Consider the following 24,661-nt stretch of genomic DNA (forward strand, 5'->3'; position numbering starts at 1 on the left):
GCACCTGTCAGACTGTGCTGTGGCGGCAGGGAGGCGGGACGTGGCCCTAGGAGCCAGGCATAGACTGTCACATCCTGCTGCTTGAGTCCTCATGTGATCCTGACCAGTCCCTTGGGCCTCAGTCTCCCCAGCTGGATTAGAAAGGTCTTGGATTGGGCTCATCAGAGGTGTTGAACCATGGCCCGTATGACCAAGGAACTTAATTCTTCATTTTATTTAGTTTTGATTTAAAATTAAATTTGAAAGCTCATATTGAATTTGACTACTGGCAGAAACTTTTAAGTACGTTTCAAACGGCTTGGGTTTACGAATCTACATTTTCAACTGTATGTTTTGTGAAGCCTAAATATAGATAAGTCTTTCCAGCAAACATTTACATCTGAATTGAGATGTGCTGAGAGCATAAATGACATATCAGATCTAAAAGGCTTAGTACCAAAAAGAGAAAGGGGCCAGGTGTGGTGGCGCACACTTGTAATCCCAGCACTCAGGAGGCTGAGGCAGGAGCATTGCCCTGAGTTCAAAGCCAGCTGGGGCTACATAGTGACATCCTGCCTTTAAAAAAAAGAGAAGAAAATGGAAAAGATCAAAGTAATGACTTTTAATATTGATTACATGTTGAGATAATATTTTTTATCTACTGGGCTAAATAAAATATACTGTTAAAGTTAATCTCTCCTATTTCTTTGTACCTTTTTAAACTGTGGCTACTAGAAAATTTAAAATTACCTATGTGGCTTATATTGTTTCCCTTGGCCAGTGCTGGACTAAATGATCCCACGGTCTCTGGATTCTTCCATCATAAAATAACAACAACCATGATCGTAACCATGATATTAGGCTGGGCGCCTCACTGGATTCTTCCCAGAAAGAAACTATTTATCCCACTGAAGAGCTAAAAAGACTGAGGCTCAGTGAGATGAAGGTGTTGTCTACAGCCAGCCGCCAGGCTGGAAGAGAGGCACAGATGCACATTGCCTGAAGGATCTCTTGTGCCAGCCTCATAACATGGTGGCGGTGGCATTTGCCAGTGGACTGAGGTGACCAGTGACCAGTGACCAGTGACCAGTGAGGTGAGGCATTGACAGACCCAGGATCCATGGTCTGGGGGACTGGAGGCTGGGCCTCCCCCAAGACAAGGTGCCACGAGTTCCCATGGCTCTCCATGAGGGGACCCTGAGGACCATGGTTGGGGTACCCAGTGGGGAGACAGTGGCCTGGGATGGAGATGGTTGACCCCTTCCATGCAGTCATTGGTCATGTAGGGGTGGGGACACAAGCTGACAAACACGTTGCCTGGCACATCAGAGGGTGCACTCACACTGAAGGGGCTCTGACGTTTCTAGGCAAGATCATCTAGGTGCAGGGACAGTGAATCTTTTAGAGCCGCACTGGTAAAATGGAGCCAGCGTGGCACATGTGCCATATGTTTACCACCACGGATACGGGAGACCCTGGCCTATGACTGTGTGGCATGTTGCTGACCACATGGCGCCATGTGTGCAGATGCATTTCTGCAAAGGCCTGGGTGGCTTGGCAAATTCTATTTTTAAATATTTGGGTATTTCCAGGACACACAGTGGGAGGACTTTGCCCCACAGCCCTGATGCCAAAAAGACTTAAATGCAAGTCCCTTATTCTCTCTCTTATGTACATGCATGCGTCTGTCCCAGATACTGTCTCCCATCCTAGCAGATAAGAACCACGAAGGACAGTACTATACCACCATCAACACTGCTACCACCCCACTGCCACCATTATCACTACCATGAGCAATGCCACCACCACCACCACCGTGACCAACACCACCAGCGTCACCATCACCAACAAAATCACCATCACCATAGCCCCTGTCACAACCATGTTAATATTACCTCTGTAACCATCGTCATCATCACCACCATCATCACCACTGCACCATCACTGTCACCACCACAAATTCCACCATCATCACCTGAACCACTACCATCAGCATCATGGCCAATGCCATCACTGTCACCACCTCCAGCACCATCACCACTATGGCCAACGCCATCATCACCATCACAACCATGACCAACACCATCATCATCACCATCACCATCATCATCACCATGACCAACACCATCATCATCACCATGACCAACACCATCATCATCACCATGACCATCATCATCACCATGGCCAGCATCATCATCATCACCCTACCATTACCACCACCCCATTACCACCATCACAACCACCATCACCATCACCACTGTCACTATCAACTTCTAGCCAAACTTCTCCTCTAAACTCTTAAAGACAGTCTTTTATATTTCTACTGCATTTTGTAAAGTGCTTTCCTATTTCCTATTTCTTTACAGATGAGAAATCCAGGGCTCAGAGGAGGGCAGTGATTTGCCTAAAGTCACAGAGAATGAGGGCTGCTTACCTCAGGAACCTGGATTCAACCCTTGGATTCTGGTTCCAAAGATGTCCCTGTGCAGTTACTCCCCATTCCACAGTCGGTACTCAAAACTCACTAAAAAGAGGGTCCTTGGAATACTGGAACTCAAGGTGACCTTAGCACACATTCTTTTCCCATTTTTATTATACCAAAGGCAAGACCAGAGAGGGCCAGAGGCAAGTGGAAAGTCACACAGCAAATTACTGATGGAGAATAAGGGTCAGGCCCCTCCTGCTAAATTCCCCCTGGTCCATTTCCCTGCAACTGAGTCAAGCCTGGGGAAGCCTCCAGCAAGGCCAGTCTGACCAAGCGCTGTGTTCCTCTCTGGCTCTGTGGTGAGCTCATCCTGTTACAGCTGCTCAGGGGATTAGCATTTCAGTTCTATTTTTAGGAAACAAACATCTTCCCACAACTGGTTCGTTGCAGGCTAATTTGGATCCATCCCAGGTTACTCTTTCTGCACTGCAGAGGGAAAGCAAATGCTGCGAGCTGGCTTGGAGGGAAGTGGGTGTCCAGGTCACAAGCAAATTGCTTCGGGCAGGAAGAGGGAGATGCCTAGGCAAGGCCCCGCCCCACCCACCCCTGCAGGCACCCTGGGATCAGGCGCCCCTTAGCTGCAAGGTGCTGGTCCCTTGCTCCTAGGTGATGCACATCCTACCCAGGTGTGAGAACCTACCACCCCCCTCTGCAAAGTCATGTTCCACACATCAGTCAAATCCTGGACACAGGGGGAGACCAGGGCCTGGGCTCCAGCTGGGTCAGAGCCGAGGGCAGGATGTGCAGACTCAAGTAGGCCAGAGTTCAAGTCCCAGCTCTGCCTATTTTTACTGTGTGAGCCTGGGCAATTCCTTGACCTCTCTGGGCTTTCTGGTCCTTGGGGGTTGCTATCAGTACCAAATAGGAATGTGCTGGGGAGCCCTGGGCATGTTGTCCACAGACACTGAGATGGGATAGTTCCTTTCCATGGCCCTCAAGGGCAGGAACCTAGTTCACCCTTCCTATCAGGTGCCTGGCTCAGGAAGACGCTCAGACTGAGTAGATTCCCCTGGGGTGGGACAGCAGAGATTCTCTGGCTTTGCAATCAACAGTTTGGTTACCTCCCTGCTCACGGGCCTTGGGGTAGATACCCGCAAGGCTCCACATCTCTGGAGGCTTGGGACCTATCCCAGGGCCAAGGGTGACTTTCTAAAGTGCGTGACGGCTGTGAGGATAGCTGAGGGCCAAGAGGAGTGAAGCAGGTGATAGAGAGAAAGAAGGGAAAGATTTAGATGTAACAGCATGTGCAAAGACCCGGGAGTGGAGAAGACCAGTCCAAGGAATGAGGATGATGGAGAAGCTGGGTGGCTGACTAGGGCAGAGACATAGATTGGTGCTGTGTGGAACTCACAGATGGAGCCACAGTTTTGGTGGCTGCTGTCAAGAGCTCCTGCCCAGCTACCTGAGCAGGCGTGAGGGTCCCCTCCAGCCCTTAGCAGCCCCACAGCTGTACTCACCCGGATGCCAGTGATGCCTGGGGGCCCAGGAAGCCCGTCCTCACCCTTCAGCCCTTCCTGGCCTTTCTCACCACGTTCACCATCAGGCCCTGGGTCCCCCCTGTCCCCCTGGTCAGGAGGGCAGGCGGAGCAGAGAGAGAGAAACAACAGATGAGTCACTGGGTCACAAGCACCCCAAGCCCCAGGGCTGCGTGGCATCCACAGCCACCCAACAGGTTTCCCAACAGGTCTCTGAGCTGCCCAGTGTCAGGGCTGGGCTGGGCTGGCTGCCCCAGGAAACATCGCAGCCACGGACGCTTCCCTGTCCCTGCCTGCAGTGGGGCCATGGCAGGGCTCAGACAGACACCACCATGTGATCACAGACTGCCCAGGAGTTCCCAGAACGGACCAGGTTCGGAGACAGTCATTTTCCCAGCTGAGACACACAGGGAGGACGGGAACTGAGTGAGAGTCTGACTGAGGAAGAAAATGTGCCCCAGAAGCCCCTCGGAGCCAGCTCCATCTGCTTCCCTGAGGTGCATCTGCAGCCCAAGCTCACACAACCCTAGTTACAATAGTACCAGTGACAAAGTCTAGGCCAGGCTTTGATGGCTGTGGCCCAGGCCTGGAGCAGGACACTGCCCTATTCAGGCCATGCAGCTGGTCACCAGGAAGCTTGGGCCCAAAGGCCTGGTGCTCTGCCATGCAAGTCCCACCCAGTGTCCTTAATGCCTGCCCTGTGTGGCCACCATCCCGCTGCTGTAGGACAAGCAGATGTTTACCAGCATGGGCATAGCACTTCCTGGGTCTGGGCCAATTTTGGCTCTTTTTGTAGATCAACAGACTCAACCCTCAGGGAAGTGAGCCTCACAGAAGGCAGAGTCTCTTTCTGTCCTATTTTACAGATGAAGACACTGAGGCAGGGCTAAGTTTAATCATTTGACCCAAAGGATCCAAGCTTGTAGAGGAGCTGGAGTTGGCAGCAAGGGCTTGAACACCCACTGGTTCCTCAGAGAATAAGCCCTAGTGATGCTCTCCTTGAAGCTACTGGGGGTGTCACGCTGTGGTCTTTCTGGGACTGCAGGGTATGCAAGCGCTTAAGGTTCTATCCCAAGAAGGGAACCTTTAGCATGGGCTTTGGGGGTGACGGCACGGGCTTTCATGGTTCTCCGTGAGAACTGGCTTTAGCGAGAGGTTTTGGAAAAATCAGCCCTGTGCCTTGAGTTGCCTGGCTCATCCACCACCTCCCACGTTCCTGGGGGCAGCAGACAGGCTGAGGGCAGAGCAGGTATGAGAGATGCAGCTCGGCAGCAGCTGCACACCTGAGGGGACTCGATGGCCTCAGGCAAGTATACTCATGGCTCAACAGGAGGCCACAAAAGGAGCTGGGCACATGAATGAGCAAGGGATGCACTGGAGGCAGGCAGGGAAAAGCAGAGGGGGGCTTGGCCAGTTCTGCTTCCCAGTGTTACACTTTACAAAGGACACAGATAACCAGTGCACGGGGAGAGCAGGGCGCAGAGGGCCCGGCGCAGGAGGCTGGGGCTTGGCCTGCCTGAGAGGAGACTCTGGAGGACATGGCTGCTGTGAGCTCATCTCTGTGCGCAGGGGCAGGAGGCAGGAGGGCAGTGGCCAGGCACTGTCCAGCTCAGCCTGGAGACACAGCTCACACAGCTTGGGGGGGGCTGGTACAAAGCAGGCCTGAGCAGCAGGTGGGCTTCCAAGGTCCCTTCCCTCTGTGATTCTCAGATTACAAGCACAGTCAGGCATGAAAACAGGACCGCACTTGACATGCTCTTGCAGCCTCGTCTGGCTCCAGGACTCTGCTCCTGGCTGTCTTTCCTGGCCATCCATGGCCCTGGCTCTCAAAAGGGTGCCTGCTCCTAGCAGTAGGGCTGGTTTTCAGGGATGGGCAGAGTTCCAGAGAAGGCCAGCCCCTGCCCCACAGCCTGGGCTACCACAGCAGAGTGGGGCTGTTTGTGGATTCCAGGCATCATAGGTTCTGGGGGTACCTGGAGGCTCCCCAAATCCTTAGATGCCTGCCAGTGCTCTGAAGAACTTCACAGTTGCCTGTTTCAAGCCTCTCCATTTATAAATGGGAAAAAGAGAGGACCAGAGCAATAAGGAAAAGGTGCAGGCCTTTAAGGTGTGTGGCGCCTGGCACACAGCAAGTACACAAAGCATTTGACCCTAAGGGTTGTCACCATCCCCACACAGTGGATGGGACCTGGCCAGGGATGTGGAAGGCCAACTAATCCTCCGAGTCCCAACAGGACTCCAGCAGGATCCTGGAATCCTGCAGGACTGGGAGGAGAAAAAACAGACAGGGTACCGACAGGGGGCGCTCTCACCCTTGCAAGAAAAAGCGCCAGCAGGAGCAGACCCAGGACTGGGGGCGTGGCACTCAGGACCTTGGGCTGGGAGGCTGACCACAGGGCAGGTCCACCATGGGTCTGGGCCAGGCTGGGCCTGAGATGGAGGCAGGGTCAGGCCAGGGCTGCGGGGGACTGGTTAGTTGGAGAGGTGGCCTGCAAGGCTGCACCTCAGGTGAGCACCCAACCCGTGGGGCTGACAGAGCGTCAGGGCTGAGCTTGGCCTGCAGGCGTTGGCACCTGCAGATCGTGACTTACATTTCAGCCCCTGCACTCCCAGCCACGACCTGTGAATGAAGCGCTCTGTGCTCGCCATGAGCCTCTGCACCTCACCGTTAGGACAGGTGCACCCTGTGGCACAGCACGCAGAGGCCTCCATTCAGATCTTGGATGTGCTGATTCCTAGCTACACGTCCTTGGGGAGTTGTTTAACCCTACTAAGTTTGTTTCCTCATCTGAAGATGAAATTTCCCTCGTAGCACTGATGGAGGTGATATGTTTGAAGCGCTCAGTATGGTACTTGGTACCGCTGGGCTTAGTCTTCCCGAATTCCTAATTAGTGATTCAGGACACCAGCTTAGGATCATTTCCTGATGTTTCAGGATGCTGGAAGGTGAGAGCTAGCAATGTCCCCAGCTCAGGTCCTGACACAGATTAGGTGCTCAGAGAAGCTGACATTGGTGTGGACAGTCAGCAGGTTGCTGGACAGTGCTGACACCCACCCCTCCCTTGCTGGGAGTGGAGGCTGACCACAGAGCTGTGTGGGAGACCGTGATGGGAGGAAACTTAGTTCTGCAAGGTTCCCTCGGAAGAGCGCTTACCTTCAGTCCATCAGGCCCCACAGGGCCACTGTCTCCTTCAAGGCCTGGCTCCCCCTGGACAGCACAATAGGAAAGGCAGGAGATATGGGGGGCAGTGCCGTGTGTTCTCCCTCCCTCCCCACCCTGCAGCAGGACCCCACCCCATGCAGATCCCTAGGCAGGGCACCCACAGGCTTGGGCCACCACAGGCACAAGGCAACCAGAATGAATGAATGAATCAAGAATGAGTGAGCAGAAGGCTGAGGCCTCACCCTCAGCTCTCCAGAAAGTGACACACAGATTCCCAGACCACAGGCTGCTCTGTCTGCTGGGGAGGCAGAGCAGCCTACTGGTTAAGTGCCAGCTTTGCCTCAGCAGATCTCAGCACTACTCTGGCTTCCCACTCACTGGCCATCTGACCACAGCACACTACTCAGTCCACAGGATATGGACTTCTTCATCTGGGAAATAGGGCTGACACCCCTTCCTCCCAGGCTGCTTTAAGGCCATGCCAGTGCCTCACAATGACAGCTGCTTGAGATCTTATTGGACCAGGAGCAGGACCTCACTGCACTCCTCAGGGAAGTGACAGGTGTGCACATTCTACTCCTATTGCACCCATGTAGACATCACTAATCGATCCACTAGACCATAAGCTCCATGAGACAGGCCTTCTGCTACTCTCCTGCTGGGCTCCTGACACACAGCAGCTGAAATATTTGAGTGTTTGCCCTTTTCTTTCCTATTGGATCCTGATGGAGCTCAGGATCCTTCTTCATACCATCTTTTAAGAAGACCACTGGCCAAGCTTGGTGGACGCTATGCCCTGCCATCTCAGGGCCCCAGCTCCAGGCTGTGTGGCCTTGTCCTCTCCCTCTGTCTTAATTCACAGAATCTCTGCAGACTTTGAGCCACAAGCAACACAAGGCAGTGCAAAGAAAAGATGAAAAACAAAGATGCTTGGGTCACAGACCTGTGTACTCCTGAAGTGAGACCTGCACTACCTATCACTCTTAGACCCTCCCTTCTCTACCTACAGGTACTAAGGATGCGGCAAGGACCTAATGGACTCGGCACTGAGCTGGGAGAGGTGGACACAGGGGCCTTGCAGAGCTTCTTAGAGTAAGACAAGCTTTGTGGGTTTCTTTTGGGACAGCAGAGGATTGCTGTTCAATAAAAGCACTTGGAAGTGAAATACATTCGGGCCCTGGGTTAATCTAGAAAAAGCCACTTTCTGGTTGCAGGTCACCTCAGAGCCTTCTGAACTGACATGTAAGAGGGAATACAAGCATACAGTGCATCCTCAGCGTTTGGACCATAGCATGCTTTCATACATTGTGGAAATGCTGGCCACCAAAGAGACTGGGCCGGGCTGTGGACATTCCTGGTTGATTCCTACAGCTGAGGAAACTGAGGCACAGGGACACTGAGTGAAGCTCCTCTCTTCCCCCAGAATCCACATATGTTCAGGACTTCCCAAGGAGAGTATATGTGCTTCAACTTACCCGCTGCCCAATGAGGCCCTGCTCCCCAGGGGCTCCCAGGGGTCCAAGGTCACCCTACAAGAAGCCAAAGACAAGCACATGGGGGTGGGCAGGGCCAGCTCCAGCCCCCGCCACTTTCTGTTCCCATTGGCTCTGATTTGGGGTACGAAAGAGCAACTAGGGAAGGTCGTCCTTCCTGAGGACTACAGAACACCAGAGTCCCTCTACCAAGTCAGCTCTGGCCATGGGCTTCTCACCGCAGGATGAAAAAATCACCACCTTCACCACCACCACCACCATGGTACTAATTACCACCATCACCATCACGGTCACTGTAACCAGCACCACCACTGCCATCACATCACCATCACCACCAGCACCACATCATCCCATCACCACGACTACCACCACCACCATCGCAATCATAATTACTATCATCATCACAAACAGCACCACCAACAGCATGGCCAGCACGATAATCACTGCCACCACCACCATCGCCACCACAACCGCCATCATGCCACCACTTACTCAGCGTTGTTCTAAGTACTTTTAAAAATGAACGTGTGACCTCCCTAACACCTGGAAGAAAAGGTGTTCTTCTTCCAGAGAGGAAGATGGGAGGCTGGGGTTCCACAGCAAGCCCATACTGTAATGTGACTAATGACACACTGGGACTCTAACCAGGTAGTGTGGGTTGCAGGATGGCAGCTCTGACTGGATACCATCTTTACTCTCCCTTGAGACTTGGAGAGAGACTGGGAGGAGGAAGGCTGAATGTTACCTGCTCCCTCAGGGAGCCCCCCAAACAACCTCCTAGGATTTTCTGCTAGGGTCTGGGGACACAGAGAGGGGGAAGAGCTCCGATCCCTTGGCCTCGGCCAGAACAACCCACTTCTGTCTGTCTGACACATGGGCATTGTTTTCTTCATTGTTCTTTGAGCAAAGGTTCTGAAACTGAGCCAAGTGTCACAGTGTAGGACTAGAAGGGTGATCTGCTTCAAGTCACAAGCCCTTGCATGACTCTCGTGGGCCAGACCTCTGCAATGTCCTGGGCCACTAGCAGGAGACATCAGCTCCTGGACCCGTACAAGACAGGATCATCTTCCAGACGCCCTGGAGAGCAGCTTGCTTTAGGCCCAGGGATCAGCTGGCATCTGTTTCCTGGCAGGTAATAAGGACACCAGGGCAGGGGTGCGATGGCATCACACAGGCCAGCAGGTGCAGCCACCCAGGCATGGAGGCAGGTAGGCGCCACAGAAAACACTGCTGGGCAGAAGTTGGGGTGGGCGCTCTGGGCAGGGGAGCCCTCCATTGTGGCCCCACCCCTCAGCCAAGAGCACAGAGAACCCATTATCCCAGGCACAAGAAAGATCCGTTCCTCTCTGTGAGGAGAACACTGCTGCCAGCCGGGAGCTAATTTTCAACAAGTCACTTTCTCGCCTTTCATCCCGCCTCACCTTCATCCCAGCTTCCCCAGGAATGCCAGGTTCTCCCACTGCACCTGGCGGTCCCTGCAAGGAAAGAAAAGGCTCTGGGTCCCTCGCATACCAAGGGCCAGCCCTGGTTGTCAAGAGGGAAAAGAGAGTCCGAGAGGCCAGAGATATGCTGGGAAGATATACGTGGAAGACAGCTGCAGCTCCAGGAACTTGGGACTGGGACCTTGGGGGGACGGCAGTGATCCACGCTGGCAGAGGCCCAGGACCCACCCCTCCCCATGCGTGGGGTTGACCACATAGAAGCCCCTTGGCAGGACGGGGGGAAAATCCATAATTCACATAAGGACGAGGGATGTCAGTGGGTGCTTGGGGCTGGGTGCTTCCAGCCTTCTCTCATGGATGAGCCAGGGTGATGAGTGTGGGAGGGTCCTGAATTGTCACCAGGGCATGACCGTGGCCTTGCATAATCTCCAGAGCTCAGTTTCCTTCAGGATGTGCCAGCTGTCTCAGACCCCTACTGGCTCTTTGCCCAGTGACCCACAGTGGGCTGGGTCCTGTTCACTGTGCTGGGTGAAGTCTCAGCAAAGATGGGACAAGCAAAGGCTACTACTTTCAGTGATGCCCTCAGAGGCACTGGCCACCTCCACGAGCGTCCTGGCACTACTTGCCCCACCCAGGCACCAGGTCCTGGCCCTGTGCCCCAGCATGGGCTACTCTCTCAGCAACTTCCACTCTTACCCTGGGCCAGAACAGGGGATGGCAGGCCACGCCCCCGACTAAAGCAGTTAGGGACACACAGGGCCCTCAGCACTCACCTTGGGTCCCATCTCTCCTGGAGGCCCAATTGGCCCCTGTGGTCCCTGAGGGCCCTGCAAGACAGTCAGACAGACAGACAGACATACTGTGAGACACCAGCCTGGGCCTCTCTGGGGTCTGAGGCTCCATAATGCAATCTGGAGCAGTGGACAAGGGAACTGGGGATCGTGCAGCCCAACCCCAGGGACCCCAGTCGCACCGAGGGGGAGGGGCCTGGCATCTGCAGTTCTTCCTCATCCACTCCCAAGGCTCTCCAGCGACCTGCCTGCTCCTATTCACCCTTACCCAAGCCCAGTGGGGGTCCCCTGTGCAGAAATCCCTGCTCTGCAGCCTTGCTCCCTTGTGACCTCTGCTTTGCTCCACCCACAGCCCCCCCAGGCCTCCTTGCTCCCTGAGAATCCAGAGGTGGGTGCTGCAGCACCTGTGCTCTGTGGAGAATGGTCCTGGGGTTTCCTCCTGAACCCCAAGAGCCACCCTCTTCTGCATCTCTGTCACCATCACTCCCTGAAGCCTCCTCACGAGCTCCTCAGCATCTAGGCTGTCTCCCAAACCTGTCCCTCTGGGCCTCCTTCGAAGGGCGAGGTGATGCAGTCACTGCCTCTGTTCCGTCACCTTCATAGGCTCTTGTGCCCTTGGGATGAGTGGGCTCCGGGCCTCGGGGCTACCTCCTCTTGCTTCCCACAGCCCTTCTCCCCTTGAGGCTCCCAGCTGGCTGGTGGCTCATTCTTCCTCGTCTCCTTTCCCTGCTTCCTTCCCTCCTTCTGCGTTCGCTGTGCCAAGCACCCTCTCTACCTTTCCCAATGTCATCCTCCCGACAGAATGGCAAGGGAGGACACGGGTGCCTATTTCACTGGTGAGAAATCAGGCAGGAGGGCCCCTACCACCACCCAAAGCCTGGTGGGCAGCAGAGCCCTGGCACTGTCCCTTGCCAATGCCTCTCCTAGTCTGACCACTCAGCCCACAACCCAGTCGGCGGCCCCTTTTAGACCTGCCTGCCAGGGGAAGGATGCCACAGAGGCAGGGAAAGGAGCTTACCGGTTCTCCTGGGAGGCCCTTGATGCCTGGGGGCCCCGAGGGACCTGGGATGCCCTGCGGAGAAAGACACAGGTGACCTCAGTCCCTTGCTGGCCTTCTCCACTCTGCCCTTCTCCTTGACCTTTGGCAGTGCTTGAAGAGTCTCAGCATCCGACCTGACCCTCTGCAGCCTTGAGATGGATGCTGAGGCTGAGACCCTGGTGTGGAAGCCACGCCCAAGGGGTTCTGGGTTGGGGGTGTGAGGTTTCCACTGCAGGTGGGAATCTGAGTTATTCTGCCCCAGCTTGCCCCAGTCCCACGCTGGGCACCGCAGAAACAGATTCTACTTACCAGAAAGCCTGGTGGCCCTGAGTGGCCCAGCTCACCAGCTGCACCCTGGAAGCACATTTGGGGGTCATTAGAGGCACCCATCACAGGGTGGGGATGGGGGTCCAGTGGCCAGCCAGTGTGTCCTTGTCCCACGTACCTGCTGTCCAGGTGGCCCCGGTCTTCCCCGAGGTCCTTCAGGGCCCTGTGGGAGTGGAGAAGTAAAGCTGGACAGAGATTGGGACTACCCTGCACTGGAAGGGACCCACCCAGGAGACAGGAGAAGAAGCCAGAGCAGTGATCCCCACTGTCCCATTGTGTAGCTGGGAAAACCAAGGCCAGGTAAGTGTGGCTTCCCACAGTGACTAGGTGCCTGGGATCAAGAACCAAGGACCTCTTCCTACTGACAGGACAACAGAGGCAGCTTGAGAAGCTTGGGCTCCCAAGATTCCAGGGCATGATGACCCCCCTCGCTCTCACTGTCCCTCCTTTATGTTCTTTTGCTCGGGACTTCCAGGGGTCAGGAAGGTGGTGGATGAGTCTCAGGAATGGGCCCCGCAGCCTCCCTCTGTTCCTAAGGTTCCTGGTGCTGGGCCCCCTGACCCAGTGAAACTAGGGTAAAGTAGGGCAACCCACAGGGGTCAGTACCTTTTGGCCCCTGGGCCCCTGCTCTCCAGCTGGTCCATCTGGTCCTCGGGGGCCCTGGAATAGTAAGAAGTTTCTGGTATGGTGGACAGCAGAGATCTCTCTCAGGGTAGAAGCCAGGTAGGTGACGATGCCCAGAGCCTGGGACCCTCCCCTTCCCACCACCTCCCCTTGCCTGCCCACTGCCTCCAAAGGCAGGTAGGTCACTGGCCTGCAGTGATGGCCCAGGTCATTCTGCAGAGGCATGGCACAGCTTCCAGAATGAAGCTGGTACATGCATAACCCTGTTTAAGGAGATCTTGAAGCTGGGATGCTGGTACACATCTATAATCCCAGCACTCTGGGAGGCTGGGGCAGAAGGACCAAAAGTTTGAGTCCAGCCTGGGTAATTTAGTGACTTAGCAAAACCTTGCCTCAAAAATTACAACAAACAAACAAACAGCCAATCCAACAAATAAATATATAGAGTTCACTAAAAAAGATGTATACACACTTCAGGAAAATAAAAATAATGTATTTTTTCCAAAGTGGTGTTACTTGTATGGGAGACCCAAGAGGATACTGTATATTGCAGAAAATCCACTACGCTGCCGGCCTTTACAGAGCAATTTGAAAATGCATGTTGCTGTGGTGTCTGTTTAGATGTCTCCCCAAAGCCTCATGCAGTCTCAGGTGGGGCTTTTCAGAGGTGGCTGGATTTCAAGTGTGTGACTAATTCTTGGTGCAATGCTAGGATTAAGGACACTAGGACTAAGGGTGCCAGCATTAAGGTTGCTAGGGTTAGGGGTGAGTGTTCCTAAATCAGTTCACTGACTGGTTTGGTACCGTGCTAATCCAGAAGGCTGGATAAAATACAAGGGACAGAAAGTCTTTCTTGCCCCTTGCTTGCTTTGCTACCTTCCTCCTGCTATGACTGTCTCTGTTTTGCAATACCTGTCTGCCGTGCCACCCTGCCTTGGAGCCAGCTGATTGTGGACTGAAACTTCTACAAACTGTGAGCTAAATAAACCTTTTCTTCCCTTAACTTTGGGTGTCGGATATTTAGTTTCACCAAGGACAAAAGACACGTGTAATAATCTCAATGACTGAGCAGCAGTTCCCCATACTAATAAATGTCTGGAAGCCAGCACTTTGAGCACCTCTTACAAATGTAGAGGCCAAAGGTAACTTGCAAGAATCTCATGTCTCAATAAATTTACAACTGAAACATTTGTGTAAGATTTTTTTTTCTTGGGGCTGGGGATTTAGCTCAGCGGCATAAGATTTTTTTTCTTCCTGGGCAATTTTTTAAAAATAGATACTAGGAAGTAGGGAGACAGATCATTCTCAAATGGAAAAAGGGATCAACAGCTGGAGAGAGAGGAAGAGGACGGCTATACATACAAACTCCACACAAGGGGTTTCATTACTGCAAACATGTGCTGGTACAAATTTGAAAATTTTAAAAAACAAAACAAAACATCGTTGAAAGAGAAATTAAAGAATATATAAACAAACAGGAAGACATCTGTGTTAAATAAGTAAGTAAGTAAGGCTGGGGCAGAGCTCAGTGCAAAAGCCCCTACTGCAAAACAGAGTCCTGTGGGGGAACAGAGGGCTGTGTGATTCAGGGCACCCCTACGGCATCTCTGTGCCTGCACTTCCCTCCCAGCACTGTCCCCATCCACGGAGGCCAGAGCCTCCACAAGAGAGCCTGGGACCGCTGCAGACTCTCAAAGCCCCTCTGGGAGGAAGGAGCAGCACTCACAGAAAGAGCTGCACCCTTGTTTTATAAATGAGGAAACTGAGATGGCAGTGAACTCGCCTGTGGTCACACAACTTGTTGGGGGAGAGTCACGATTTGAACCCAAGTCAGCTAGGTGCCCATTTGATTGTATGGCCTGTCACTGTTTATCAGGATGAGTGTGAGCTTCCTGTCCCAGGCGGTATGCAAGGCAGAGCCTGTAGCAGCCTGCCCCAGGCAGGGCATTGGAGAAGACAAGGTCTGAAATCTTTGTTCAAGAGAGGGCCTACACCTGCTGAGCTCAGGGGAAGCCAGCACCGGGCTTGGGGGAAACAGGACCAATCTTTTCTGCCTGGAGGGAGGCAGAGGCAGTGGACCACCAGCCGTCTCCTTCTCAGCCCACTACGCAGAAACATATGTGAGAGTCGCCATCACCCATTGCTCTGGCCACTCAGCAGCTTGTCCTGCGGGTCCCCGCTTGGTCCCATTCCTTTTTCCATGAGACCAGGGGCGGCCAAGACTGGAGGTGTCCTGGGTTTCTACCAGTGAATTGCCACTTGTCTCCACTCCCCAAGGAAGATGTTTATAGTCAAACTCGCGCTGCCCCCCTCCCCAAGCCAGACCCTGGGAAAGGGAGCACCTGAGGAACCGAGGCCAGGACTGCAACGAGGCCTTGCTAAGGGCCTGAGGAGAGCTTGGAGCTAAGAGAGGCTTGCTTAGAAGCGAACTCCTACATGAGCAGAGGCACCTCTCTGGGTCCCCACACTCAGGCACATCTGGGAAGTGGCCCTGGGAAGCTCTTTAGGCAGGACCTCGGGACAATCTGCAGGTTTTACATTCCTGCCAAACCTTGCCAGGAGCAGGGCTCAGGTCCCCCTGCTCTTCTCTGTCCCAGAGACTTTGATGCAGTCAGGAGCCTGAGTTTCCTCAAGTAGGGGAGAAATTCTTCAAGCCACTGTTGGGAAGGGTGGAGCAGATGGCTGGTGGAGCTGGGCTGGGCTTCCTTTTGGGGTGAGGCAGCGGCCAAGGACCTTGAGGTTCCCCTGCCAGCTAATCCTGCTTCCAGAACCAGGGGAACCCGGCTGCCCTTGGTTCCTGTCCCCTTGTAGAGATGGAGGACTTGGGTACTGGGCAGGCCCCAGTGGCCACAGGAATGCCTCTTAATCTTTCCTCTCTTGGGCTGTTGCTTCAGGCCATCTGGTGCAAGGGAAATTTTAAAACTAGTTGAATTCCAGCCAAAATAATCACAGATTCCCCAACATGAGGCTTGGATATCAGGCCCGGGCTACCCCTGCTGTCTTGTTTCCTCTTTACAATGAGGACGCGTGCCCTGGCATCTGCGTACCAGTTGGCAGGAGATCATTCCATCCATCCACCTACATGATTGAAAAGGAGGCTGAATTCAGGATGCAAACGCATCAGATTCCCTGGGTTCAAATCCCAGCCCTGCCACTTCCAGCTGTGCAACTTGAGGACAAGACTTAACTTCTCTGAAGCTCTGTTACCTCATCTGTGAAATGGGACTAAAGATAGCACCTACCTACCAGGGTTAGTGCATGTGAGAGTGCCTGGCACAGAGTATTAGTGATCACCCCAGGCCATTGTGCTCAATCCATCTCGTATCTTAAACCAGCTGTGGCTCCCTATTACCTTTAAGGCATAGCTGTGGTTTTGGAGACCTTGCCTGGCATGGTGCCTGCTAAGTGTGATCCTGGTCATTGTTGACTAGGGAACCCTAAGCATGCCAGCATTCCCCTCACCGTAGGGCTCTCCCCTGCCAGCCTCTCTTCCTGCAATCTGGTAATAGACCAAGAGACACCTTCTCCTAGGCTGTCCTTGGTTCCCCTTCTAAGGGGAGACGCCTCTAAGTGGCCAGCGCTCCCATCATCCATGTGCCAATGGCCCTTTGCTCTATGGTCTGTGTCTGCCTCGCATCATGTGTGACCTGTTCCCTGGGCCACAAGGCAGGCAGGGCATGCCTGGTCTGTCCTGCATGATATCGGCAGAGTATCCTAAGGTAGATGCTAAATAAATGGTAATTGAATGGATGATGGAGTGAATGAATGAACAAAGCCCTGGTACCAGAGTCCATTTTTGACAGCAAGATTGAGGCTCAGGAGTAGGCTCGAAAGACAGCAGTGGGAACGAGAGGTCCCACATGCGCAGCAGGCTGAGGGTGAGACTGGTGCTGCAAAAGTCACAAAGCCCAGAGCCAGGGAGGGGGCAGGGACCAGAAGGAGGTCTTCTGCAGGTGGCCCCACTTTACTCGCGCACTTATCAGCATCTGCCCTGGGGTCTGGGCCAACTTACCCTGCGTCCCTTTGCTCCCCGCATGCCTGGTGGGCCTCGTGACCCTCGAGGGCCCTGTTGGGGAAGAAAAGTTAGGGAAGCTGTTTTTAGGGGGCAGGAGCAACACAGGGGTCTAGGGGTGTGGGGCAGACTTAGGGGGTCACACACAGCGCCCCTCCCTGAGGCAGGCCCTGGGGGAGAAGCAGCTGCTGCCCTAGATCAGCAGCCCAGGCATTCCTGGGATCTTGGGGGTGGGCAGAGGCCTCCTGGGTGAGCCACCTCCTTCCTCCTCTCAAAATCAGCACTGAGGGGCTACTGGGCCATGTCTAAAAGAGTGTCCCTATACATTCATGTCCCTTTCTCTCCCCAGCAGCCTCCCATGTTCTGTCCCCACCCCAGCCCTTACACTAAATGTGACCACGATTAGGTTTTGTCAGGGCAGGAGAGCTAGGGCCCTTCTGGAGACAAGGTCCTTTATCTTGGTTTGATGAAGGAATGATAGGAGAAGCAAAGGAGAGCCATGGAGGACCAGCAGGGGACAAGGAGAGATGGCGGGAGGCATGGAGAGTCCCGGAGAGTCAGGCACTGAGAGGTGGCGGCTTTGTGCTTTGAATTCTCAGCACCTGGCCTGGCTCAGCACCTGCCAAGTCCTCAGAAATCCAAGTGAACAATGGCCCCCTGGGCAAATGGAGCTGGCAACCACCAAGCAGCCACCTCATCCCAGGGCCAGCGGGAGCCCTGTGACAGCTGCAGGGGCCTCTGGCTCAGCAGCAGCTCCCGGACTGGCAGGCTCTTTTCCCAAGGAGGGGATGGTCTCACCCTGCCACAGACCAGAGCACTGCCCAACCCCCTTTGCTGCGCCCTCAGATCCCACGGAGCTCTGCAGACACTCTGCTGGAGGCTGAGGTGGGCTGTGTCCCAGCCTGACTTCTGGTTGGCAGAGGCAGCAGACTGTCCACCACCTTGGCCCAATAAAAAGGCAGATCTGGCAGCCGGCTGGTGAAGGCTGTGAGATGGGCTGTTTCCAGCCCAGAAGGTGTGAGTGTGCTGCTGCAAAGGGCTAGGAGCTGTCTCCATGCAGAAGAGAGCGGTGCTCACTTGGCCTGGTTGCAGCTCCAGAGAACTGGGTTCAAACCCACTTCTGGTTATTTAGTTCTGTAGGCCTCAGTTTCCTTACCCATAAAATGGGAAGGTGAAATGACCCAGAGGTCCTTAGTTCAAGGCAGTATTCACCCTGCTCAAGCAAGAGGTCAGACCAGGAGGGGCACCCGGAGAGACCACTGTATGACACTGGCAGGTCTCAGACCCTTTCCACCTGTCCCTCCACCCCCACTCCCAGCCGTAGGGATCACACTCTCAATGGCCTCAGTAGGTAGGAGCAGAGCATGGATGTTAAAATGACTGGAAACATACGAAAAAGCCAACGGGGTTAGACAGCATCAGTAGATGGCACTATCCAGTGAGCCAACGAGGTGGAAAGTTCTGTACCCACCCAAGCCTCGCTGCCATTTATTAAGCACTCGGGAAATGCAGGATGTTTGCCAGCTGGGCATCACAACTCTACCACTTACTTCCCACAGTGCTCCCCAGGGAAGGTGGCCCTATGCCAACTTACAGATGAGGAAATCGAGGCCCACAACGGCCGCCAACGTTGCCAACACCCACAGTGAGAGAGTAGGGGCCAGGACTTGACTCCCACAGATCTGATTCTGAAGTGGGTTTTTGGGCCTCTGTGTAGACTATAGGCAGCTGGCTGGGGGCAGGAGCCCCACGAATTCAAGGACCAGGCCCACCTGTTGTAAAGAAGGGCCAGCGGCAACTCTGAGATCTGGACGCAGTGAGTGACAGTCTGATTTCACAGAGTCTGGGCCAAACCACTGAGTAGACAGACGAACCCAGGAGAAGGCTTCAGGAGACCTGGGCACCTCCCTGGGACGAGCTTCCTTCCCTCACCTTCAATACAGGGAGGGAGGTGGACAGCAGCTCTGGGGCCTCGGAACTGGGCCCTCAGATTCCAAGTTGGGTACCTGGACACCACACCTCCCCACCAGCCAGAACACAAGTCCTCTGGCCCCCTGCTTCCTGCCCTCCAGGCCTATTTCCCCATCCTCAGATCCTCCAGCCCCAGGCCAGGTGTGACTTCTCCTCCTTGTGCACAGGACAAAAAAACATGTCATGGGAGCCCAGGGTGTAGTTTCTGACCCCAACCGCATGGCAAGAACTTCCCACCTCATCAAAAGGACTGCGGGACAGCAGGGCCACCTGCTATCCCTGCTTGCTTGGCACCTGCTTCTCTGGGATCCTCCCCAGTGAATGAGTGAAGGGACAAGGTCACATCTGTTGTGTACTGAGCAAAACACATCATTCTATAACATGTCTCAGCTACTGTCCTTTTAACCCATGCCACTACATTAGCACGACCATGATAATTTCCTCTATTTTTGAGATGTGCAAAATTTAAGCTCAAAAAAGTTCAAGGGCCTCTGCCGGGCAGTGGTGGAGAGGGACTGCACGCTGGGTCTGAGGTCTGACTCTCCCTCATTGGACAATGAGTTTGCACTCTGGGGCACAGGGGCTTTGCTCACCGGGGGTCCAGGCTCTCCGGGAATCCCGACACCACCTGGCATTCCTGGATGACCCTGCCACGCAAAAGGAGAGGAGCTATCAGAGGAACCTCTTCCTCCTCAGTCCCTCATAGCCAAGCAGCCCAAGCCGGGAGAAAGGAGAAGCTGGTCATCCTGAGGCCCTAGGGCTGGTGACAGGTGGAGGAAGAGTGGGACTGTCACCTTGGCTGAGGACAGGAGAGGGTAGGAGGATGTAGACTTACTCCTTACCATCGACCCCTTGGGTCCCGGAGCACCTGGGGGTCCCATCATGCCACGGTCACCCTGTGATGGAGACACAGGCAGAAAAGTCATGCGGTGGCTATGGGTGGCTCTGTGAGGCAGATGCAGGGGCCCAAAGAGGAGCGGGGACTTGACGAAGGTCTACAGCCATTGCTTGGCTCATAGCTGCACCTGGATGGGGACCTAGGATTTCACCCTATGGAGACCAAGTCCTGGGCAAGCCCTGGGAGGCCTCGGCAGCCCCTGCAGCAGACCACAGGCTGGTTTCCCTCAGGCCAGGCAGGTCCTGATCAAGAGCACACTAACACATCGTCCCCTTTGATCCCGGCCCACATCATGCAGTCTTCCTTAGGGCTGGCATCCCCTGGGCTGGGCTTGCTGAGGTGGAAACAACCATACACAGCCTGTTTTTCTCTCTGGCCACGCCTAGATGAGGTGCTAGAGGATCAGACCCGAATCACTCCTTCTTGACCAATCCAGACAGGCTGGGAGAAAGGGTGGGGTGGCAGTCACAGCTATGGCTGGAAGACAGGGCCTGTGAGTTCACATCCTGTCTCTTTTTCCATGAGGTCCCATTTCTTATGTCCACCCAGCTAGCAGAAATGTATCGAGAAGCTTCTATGTGCCTGACACTATATGCCTTAATATTCAGACCCTGTGCGAAGTAGAAACAGACAGATGGGCTCCCAGGAGGTGAGACACTCGGGGGTGGCAGGGAGATGACATGAATCTCCAGAAGATGCAGCCTGCAGCAGGAGAGAGGTGAGGCTCTAGGTGTTATGCTGTTGGGGGGTGACTTTTCTCAAGGAGGATTTTTTTTTTCTTTTTGGTGCCAGGGATCAAACTCACGACCTTGCACTTGCCAAGCAGGTGCTTATGACACTGAGCTAATCTCCAGCCCAGGGAAGATTTTTTTTTAAAAAAAGAAACAAGGTCTCACTATGCAGTTCAGGCTAGCCTTGAATTTATTAGGTAGCCAGAGTTGGCCTCTAACTCATGGCAGTCCTCCTGCCTCATCATCCCAAGTGCTGGGCTTATAGATTGTGCTACCACGACCAGCATCCCTCAGGGAGAGCTGTCTGAACTAAGGGCTAAATGGTCACTCGAGTTATTCAAGCAAAAGTGTGTGCAGGGGTACCAGGGTGGGAAAGGTGTTCCTGGCAAGGCCACCATTTGTAGGTGAAAAGGGACACAGGACACTCGAGCGACAAGAGAAGGACACCTGGGTTCGCCACCACATGATGGCTCTGTAAGCTGTTCACATTGGAGGAACCAGGGGTGTGGGCACATGGGAGCCTTCTGTCCCATTTTTTGCAATATTTTGTGAATTTTAAATTTAAAATAAAGACAAGAAAGAGGAGAGCAGAGGGCAGAGAGTATAGGATACAAACAGTAATGAAGCATGAGCTCATGATGAACCAAGCATTTGGTGAGATCAGATGAGTGTGAGCCTCAGTTTCTCCATCTTTCCAGTGGGGATTGTGCTGGCTATCTCAGAGGACCTGATCTGGGTACTGGGAGGGGTGGTTCAGGGACCACAGTGGGACCCGGGAAGCCAACACCAGGCTAAATGGCTCAGTGGGCAAAGTGTGTCACTTGCTGTCTGGATGACCTTAATCAAGTCACCCCCTTCGTAGGGGCCCTAGGCACCTTAAGAGCAAGGCAGAGCTGCAGAGAGCTCCCAAGGCAACCAAGGCGACATTCACCCTCTGTCCTTCCTCAAGATGAATCTTCCCTCTCTCCTGCTGCCCACCCTGGGCAGTGTCAGTGGGCAGCCACGAGGAGCCCAGGTCACATACATCTACTGGTTGTCAAGAGAAAGTCCTAAAATTGTTTCTCCAAGTGCTCACAGGTGATCAGGGCAGGGCCCAGGGAATGCTGGGAAAGGCTCTTGGAGAAGGTGGAATGACAGGTGTACAAAAGCCGGTGGGGAAAGGTCCTAAAACCCCAGGATCCACCAGTCCTCTGACTTTCCAGATCTCAAATCATGTGTTCCACTGGTTGATCTTTCCCACAACAACTTACCTTTTCTCCCACGATTCCTGGCTCCCCAACCAGACCAATGAATCCCATAAGCCCCTAGAGGAACATTTACAAAAACAAGAGGAAGCAACATGAATTTGGTGACATGCTGAGTTTTCAAGGCAACAGCTGGCACTTTCCCTCTTTGGAGCTGAGTCCCAGCATCCTGCCTGTGCCCAGTAATCCTGCAGGCTGGGGCTGCCACCAAGGCACGCTGCCTCTCTCTGGGCACCGTACTGACTTCCCTCACTCCACCAGATGGTTCTGATTTGGGAGCCAAGCAGCAGGGCTGCTGCCAGCATCCCTGGGAGTGCCACACATTCTTCCCGCGCCAGCAGCAGGCTGGGAGGTGGCTGCCTTTGGAGAGCAGGGAGCAGGGGGAGGCGCTTAAGCTGCACTGGAAAGAGGCCATCTGCCCCCATCTTTCGGGGCTCTGGGGCTGTTTCAAAGAGAGAAGCAAACGTGCTGGCTGGGATAGAAATACCGTAACAGCCAGCATGTCTGCCCGGCCAAAAACCTGATTGGAATTTGGGAAGCAGGGGCCTCTTTACTGTCTCCTGAAAGACTTTCTCTCTCCTTACGGAAAGGACGCTCCTCTCCTCTCTTCCCCCCTCCTCTCTCCTCCCCTCTTTTCTCTCTCTTTTTCTGTCTCCCTCTCTCTCTGGCTCCTCTTTACTTCACTGGGTGACAACTTTTCTCTGGGTTCCAGAAAGTTTTTCTAGGTGGCCACAGGCCTTGCTGTCCCCTAAACGGGCAAAACATGTGCACGGGGCAGGTGGATACCTGCAGAAGTCTCCAGAAAGACAGCCAGCCAATTCTGGTTCAGGCCAACTCTTTCCTGCTAAGGAAAATGCAAGCGGAGGGGGCTCTGGGAAGGTCAGGAGAGCAAACGTGGCTTTGGAAGAACCCCGATGTACAGCCAAGAGTTTCCAGGGGAATGAGGAAAGACAGGGAGGAGTGGGTTTGTCCTATAAAATCTACCTCCTGTTCCCTGAACTCTGGCCAGACTGAGACAAGCTGATAACAGGCTGGAGCTCATGTGCTCACGGGAAAGCCAGGCCACCTGCCAGGCTGCAAGGGTGAGAGGGCACGCCTGATTCCAAAGGGCTGACTCTGAGCCCCACTCCTCCTTCTCCAAAGGGTTTGATGTGGCCGCTTTAGCAAGGACCCTATAGATTTTGCTGGTACAGCTTGGGGAGGCCTCTCTAGATCCCACACACCTTCCCCTCTTCCCCAAGACTTGGAGAGGTGGGGCCTAAGGACGACCTGACTTCCCTGATCTCTAGCACCATCAGCCGCTCATGGGACAGCTCAAGCTGGTTTCCTCTGGACAAAGCATAAAGTACAAGAGATGTGACACAGTGTGTAAAGCCACTGCTGCTGTTGCCATGAACAACCAAGTACGTGTTTAACTTTTGCAGCAACTTACTCTAAAAGACAAACTGAAACATATTCAAGGTGACCGTGGTGTCAAAGACAACGGCTTTGTGTGTTGAGCGTTTACCATATGTCAAGCCCTGTACCTCACACTTCTCTGTTACTGTCACCCAGCATTCAGGTTTGCAGACCTCGGGCAAATCACTGCAGAAGGGGGACAGTACCAGGCACTCCTGACCTTCCGAGAGTGTTCTGAGTATCCCCTCTATTGCAAGGCCTGGAGAGGCACTTGGTCTTCGTATTCACCCACCCCTTCTCATGTGTTTAAAAGGGCAGAGTTAAGTCAGTGGCACAAGCTCCCCACAAGGGAGCAGGCAGCCCTTTAGAAGCCGCTGAATGGAGGGAATAAAACTGCTCTGTCAAAAGGCCCTGCCTGACTGGCTCAGGGCAAGAGAAATTTCATAGCTACTTTCGATTTATGAGTTGTTGGAAGGCAGGTGGGTCATAAACCTCACACAAGAAGCCAAACAGGATCCTAATGAATACAGGGCATACCAAAAGTGCCCTGTTCCTGCACCCTCACTCTCAGACTCCCCTGGTGCTGTCCTGGAACATCCTGGCACGCCTGACTTGCAGGTGGAGCTGAGCTGGTCCAGGGAAGCCAGCCTTGGAGGCCTAGAGCTTCTATCTTTCAGTGGGGCGGAGAAGCGGCTCTGAAAGCCAGAAGCGCGGCCAGCTCTTTTCGGGATGGCAAGAGAGAAAGGGGGATATTTACCTAAGCAGGCGTCACATAGGCAGGATCTGAGTCCCCATGTTTGGGGAGAGGCTGGGCTGGTCAGGAGAGGAGGAACGTCCCTCCTCTCCCTGTCTCCTCTCATGGCATACACCTGTGCTGGGGGTACCTGAGACCGTCTCAGCTGAACCAGACAGCCCAACAGTGGTGTCGGCAGGCTCTGCTTCTCGGAGGCTGAGCCTCTTGAAGAGAAGGCTCATGCCTTGGCCCAGCACCTAGGACAGGGCCCAGCACAGAGCTCTCACACTGGTACACAGATGCTGGGGCTTAGCAGGCTGGAGAGGTTTCTAGTTCCTCTGTGACTGGCAGTGCCTGAGAATCCTGTAGATCTAAGTGCCCATCTGGGTTCTGACAGTTACATTACTACCTATAAGAGCTTGGACAAGCTACTTAACCTCTCAGGGCCTCAGTGTCCTCATTTGCAGAATGGGAATAACAACACCAATGGCCACAGTGCTGCTGGGGCATCTGTGGGCACTCATGCATTTGGTGTTTGGCACTGCGCCAAACCTAACAGGGGATCACTAAATGTAACTGTCACTGTGATTATAAGGAGGGCCTGTGGTATGAACTTAGGTCTCTTTCCTGGGACTCCTCTGGTTCTGCCAGGAACAGGAAACACCTGCCCTTTTCCCACGACCATGTGGGGAGGGGACCCAGGGCTACACGCAGAGGACCACCGTGGCCCAGAAAGCCTGACACTGTTTCTTTCCTGCCATGGTCTGAGCTGCCACGGTCTGGGGGGCCAGACAGATAGTTGGGGGCTCTGTTGACCAAGCTGTCTGGGCTGCTACCCAACAGGCCCCGGCTCTGC

General features: G+C 54.0%; 1 protein-coding gene across 14 annotated transcripts in view; it reads right to left on the reverse strand.

Annotated features, from left to right (window-relative positions):
• Col27a1 (collagen type XXVII alpha 1 chain) overlaps positions 1 to 24,661 on the reverse strand; it is a 118,490-nt gene that overhangs the window by 18,032 nt on the left and 75,797 nt on the right. For all 14 annotated transcript variants that reach the window (XR_010051282.1, XR_010051283.1, XR_010051285.1 and 11 more), the window contains 13 exons: positions 21,681 to 21,734; positions 19,644 to 19,697; positions 19,395 to 19,448; positions 16,831 to 16,884; positions 12,801 to 12,854; positions 12,313 to 12,357; positions 12,177 to 12,221; positions 11,847 to 11,900; positions 10,811 to 10,864; positions 10,017 to 10,070; positions 8,578 to 8,631; positions 7,094 to 7,147; positions 3,922 to 4,029 (listed from right to left, as the gene is read on the reverse strand). Coding sequence is in view for 8 of the 14 variants with exons in the window: in XM_063260231.1 (XP_063116301.1) it covers positions 3,922 to 4,029; positions 7,094 to 7,147; positions 8,578 to 8,631; positions 10,017 to 10,070; positions 10,811 to 10,864; positions 11,847 to 11,900; positions 12,177 to 12,221; positions 12,313 to 12,357; positions 12,801 to 12,854; positions 16,831 to 16,884; positions 19,395 to 19,448; positions 19,644 to 19,697; positions 21,681 to 21,734 (738 nt within the window). In the remaining 6 variants the exon portion in view is untranslated. The remainder of the gene's footprint in view (positions 1 to 3,921; positions 4,030 to 7,093; positions 7,148 to 8,577; positions 8,632 to 10,016; positions 10,071 to 10,810; positions 10,865 to 11,846; positions 11,901 to 12,176; positions 12,222 to 12,312; positions 12,358 to 12,800; positions 12,855 to 16,830; positions 16,885 to 19,394; positions 19,449 to 19,643; positions 19,698 to 21,680; positions 21,735 to 24,661) is intronic.

Source organism: Cavia porcellus, unplaced genomic scaffold, assembly GCF_034190915.1.
Source record: "Cavia porcellus strain 051 isolate PalLab524CR breed Dunkin Hartley unplaced genomic scaffold, mCavPor4.1 scaffold_1, whole genome shotgun sequence".
Taxonomy (NCBI): domain Eukaryota; kingdom Metazoa; phylum Chordata; class Mammalia; order Rodentia; family Caviidae; genus Cavia; species Cavia porcellus.